General features: G+C 31.0%; 1 protein-coding gene across 1 annotated transcript in view; it reads left to right on the top strand.

Annotated features, from left to right (window-relative positions):
- LOC125041247 (multiple PDZ domain protein-like) overlaps positions 1-2,500 on the top strand; it is a 108,150-nt gene that overhangs the window by 76,266 nt on the left and 29,384 nt on the right. The window contains exon 3 of the mRNA XM_047636083.1: positions 1,239-1,348. Coding sequence (XP_047492039.1) covers positions 1,239-1,348 — 110 coding nt within the window. The remainder of the gene's footprint in view (positions 1-1,238; positions 1,349-2,500) is intronic.

The following is a 2,500-nucleotide window of genomic DNA, read 5'->3' as shown; positions in this document are numbered from 1 at the left end:
TAGCTAGCGTGTTGATGTGGATCTTTCCCGGAATATCACTTCATTCTAAAGTTATACTCGATAATATTTGTGGCTCGGTGTTTGTCATATCCCTTTATTCATGTCTATTTTTGAGGCCTTTGATTCTCTCTCTCTCGCTATGTATATTTCATTATGTGTGTATTTGTCTCTCCTCTCTGTCTCTCTTTCTTAACTTCCATCTCTCTCTTTCTACCTATTTGTCTGTCTTTCTTTCCTTCTGTCTGTCTGTCTGTCTGTCTGTCTGTCTGTCTGTCTGTCTGTCTCTCTGTCTGTCTGTCTGTCTCTCTCTCTCTATTCTATCTATCTCTCTCTCTCTCTCTCTCTCTCTCTCTCTCTCTCTCTCTCTCTCTCTCTCTCTCTCTCTCTCTCTCTCTCTCTCTCTCTCTCTCTCTCTCTCTCTCTCTTCTCTCTCTCTCTCTCTCTCTTCTCTCTCTCTCTCTCTCTCTCTCTCTCTCTCTCTCTCTCTCTCTCTCTCTCTCTCTCTCTCTCTCTCTCTCTCTCTCTCTCTCTCTCTCTCTCTCTCTCTCTCTCTCTCTCTCTCTCTCTCTCTCTCTCTCTCTCTCTCTCTCTCTCTCTCTCTCTCTCTCTCTCTCTCTCTCTCTCTCTCTCTCTCTCTTTCACCGCTCGTATTAACCTTCCCCATATTACCCCTCCTAAATCTAAACTGATCCCACCCAAACCACAGTCAATTTGCGTCTCTTTCTCTGTCTTCTTCTCTATCTCTGACTGCCTTTCTACCCATTTGTCTGTCTTTCTTTCCTTCTGTCTGTCTGTCTCTCTCTCTCTCTTTCTCTCTCTCTCTCTCTGAATTCCATCTTTCCCAGTTGTTTTAATAACGTTGTATTTCTTCATGCTTTGTAATAATATTTTTAAATATATCTTAGTGCAACTTCCAGAAAGCTGTAGCCCTTGATTATTATTTACAGTAAGATTGATCTTCCTTATTACTGTCAACATTGCCCTCACCATTAGCGTTATCATTTTCACCATTACCCTTACCCGCATCATCACTATCACCATAATCATTTTCATCTTTATCACCATCATCACCATTACTACCCACACCATCGCTATCCTCATTATCATCACCCCCTATTACCATTATCAAAAAATACCATTCTCGTCATCACCATTAACATGACCCTCACCATAACCATAACCATTATTACCATCACACTATCACTATTAATATCCCCTTCTCTTGTCACCCTCCGCAGTGCCCCTGAGTGCCGTGGAGGACCTCGTGGAGACAGTGGTAGTGCTACGGAAGGATCAAAGGTCACACGAACTGGGTATTTCTGTCGTGGGAGGAAGTGACACGTACCTGGTGAGTGGCGCCGGCGGGCTGTGGGAATCCGGGCTTGTTTGATTTGTCTTTTTGATTGCTGGTGTTGTTGTTGTTGTTAATGTTATTGTTATTATGATTATTATTATGGTGATAATAATGATAATAATGATGATGATAATGATGATGATAATGATAATAATAATGATAACAGTGACAGTAATGATAAAAATAATTATTATTATTATGGTGATAATAATAATGATAATGATGATAATGATAATGATAATAATGATGATGATAACGATAATAATAATGATAACAGTGAAAGTAATGATAATAATAATAATGATAATGCTAATGATATTAATGATAACAATTATTATTATCATTATATTATCATCATTATTTTTTTTTCTTTTATCATTATTATCATTATTATTACTATTATTATTGTCTTTATTGTTATTATTATTATTATTATTATCATTATTATTATTATTATCATCATTATTATTGTTGTTGTTGTTATTATTATCATTATTATTTTCATTATTATCATTATTACTATTGTCGTTATCATTACCATAAACATTACCATTATTTTTATCATCATCATCATCATCATTATTATTATTATTATTATTATTATTATTATTATTATCATTATCATTATTATTATTATTATTATTATTATTATTATTATTATTATTATTATTATTATCTTTATTGTTATTATTAATATAATAATAATAATGATAATAATAATAATAGTAATAATAATAATAATAATAATTATTATTATTATTATTATTATTATTATTATCATTATTGTTATTATTGTCATTACTATTATTATTGTCATTACAATTATTATTATTATTATTATTATCATTATCATTATTATTATTATAATTATTATTATTGTCATTATTGTCATTAGTATTATCATTAATGTTGTTGTTATCATAATTATTCTAATTATTATCACCTCCGTCATTGGAATAGGAGAACGAGAAAGGGAAAGGTTAAAGAAAAAAGAACAAGAATAAAGAAAACAGACAGACATATATATCAATCTATTAATTTATATATTTCTATATGTATCCATATATATATATATATATATATATATATATATATATATATATATATATATATAAACACACACACACACATATATGTATGTGTGTG

This window comes from Penaeus chinensis, chromosome 30 (genome assembly GCF_019202785.1).
Source record: "Penaeus chinensis breed Huanghai No. 1 chromosome 30, ASM1920278v2, whole genome shotgun sequence".
Classification (NCBI taxonomy): Eukaryota; Metazoa; Arthropoda; class Malacostraca; order Decapoda; family Penaeidae; genus Penaeus; species Penaeus chinensis.
This window is presented reverse-complemented; position numbering and strand designations above follow the sequence as displayed.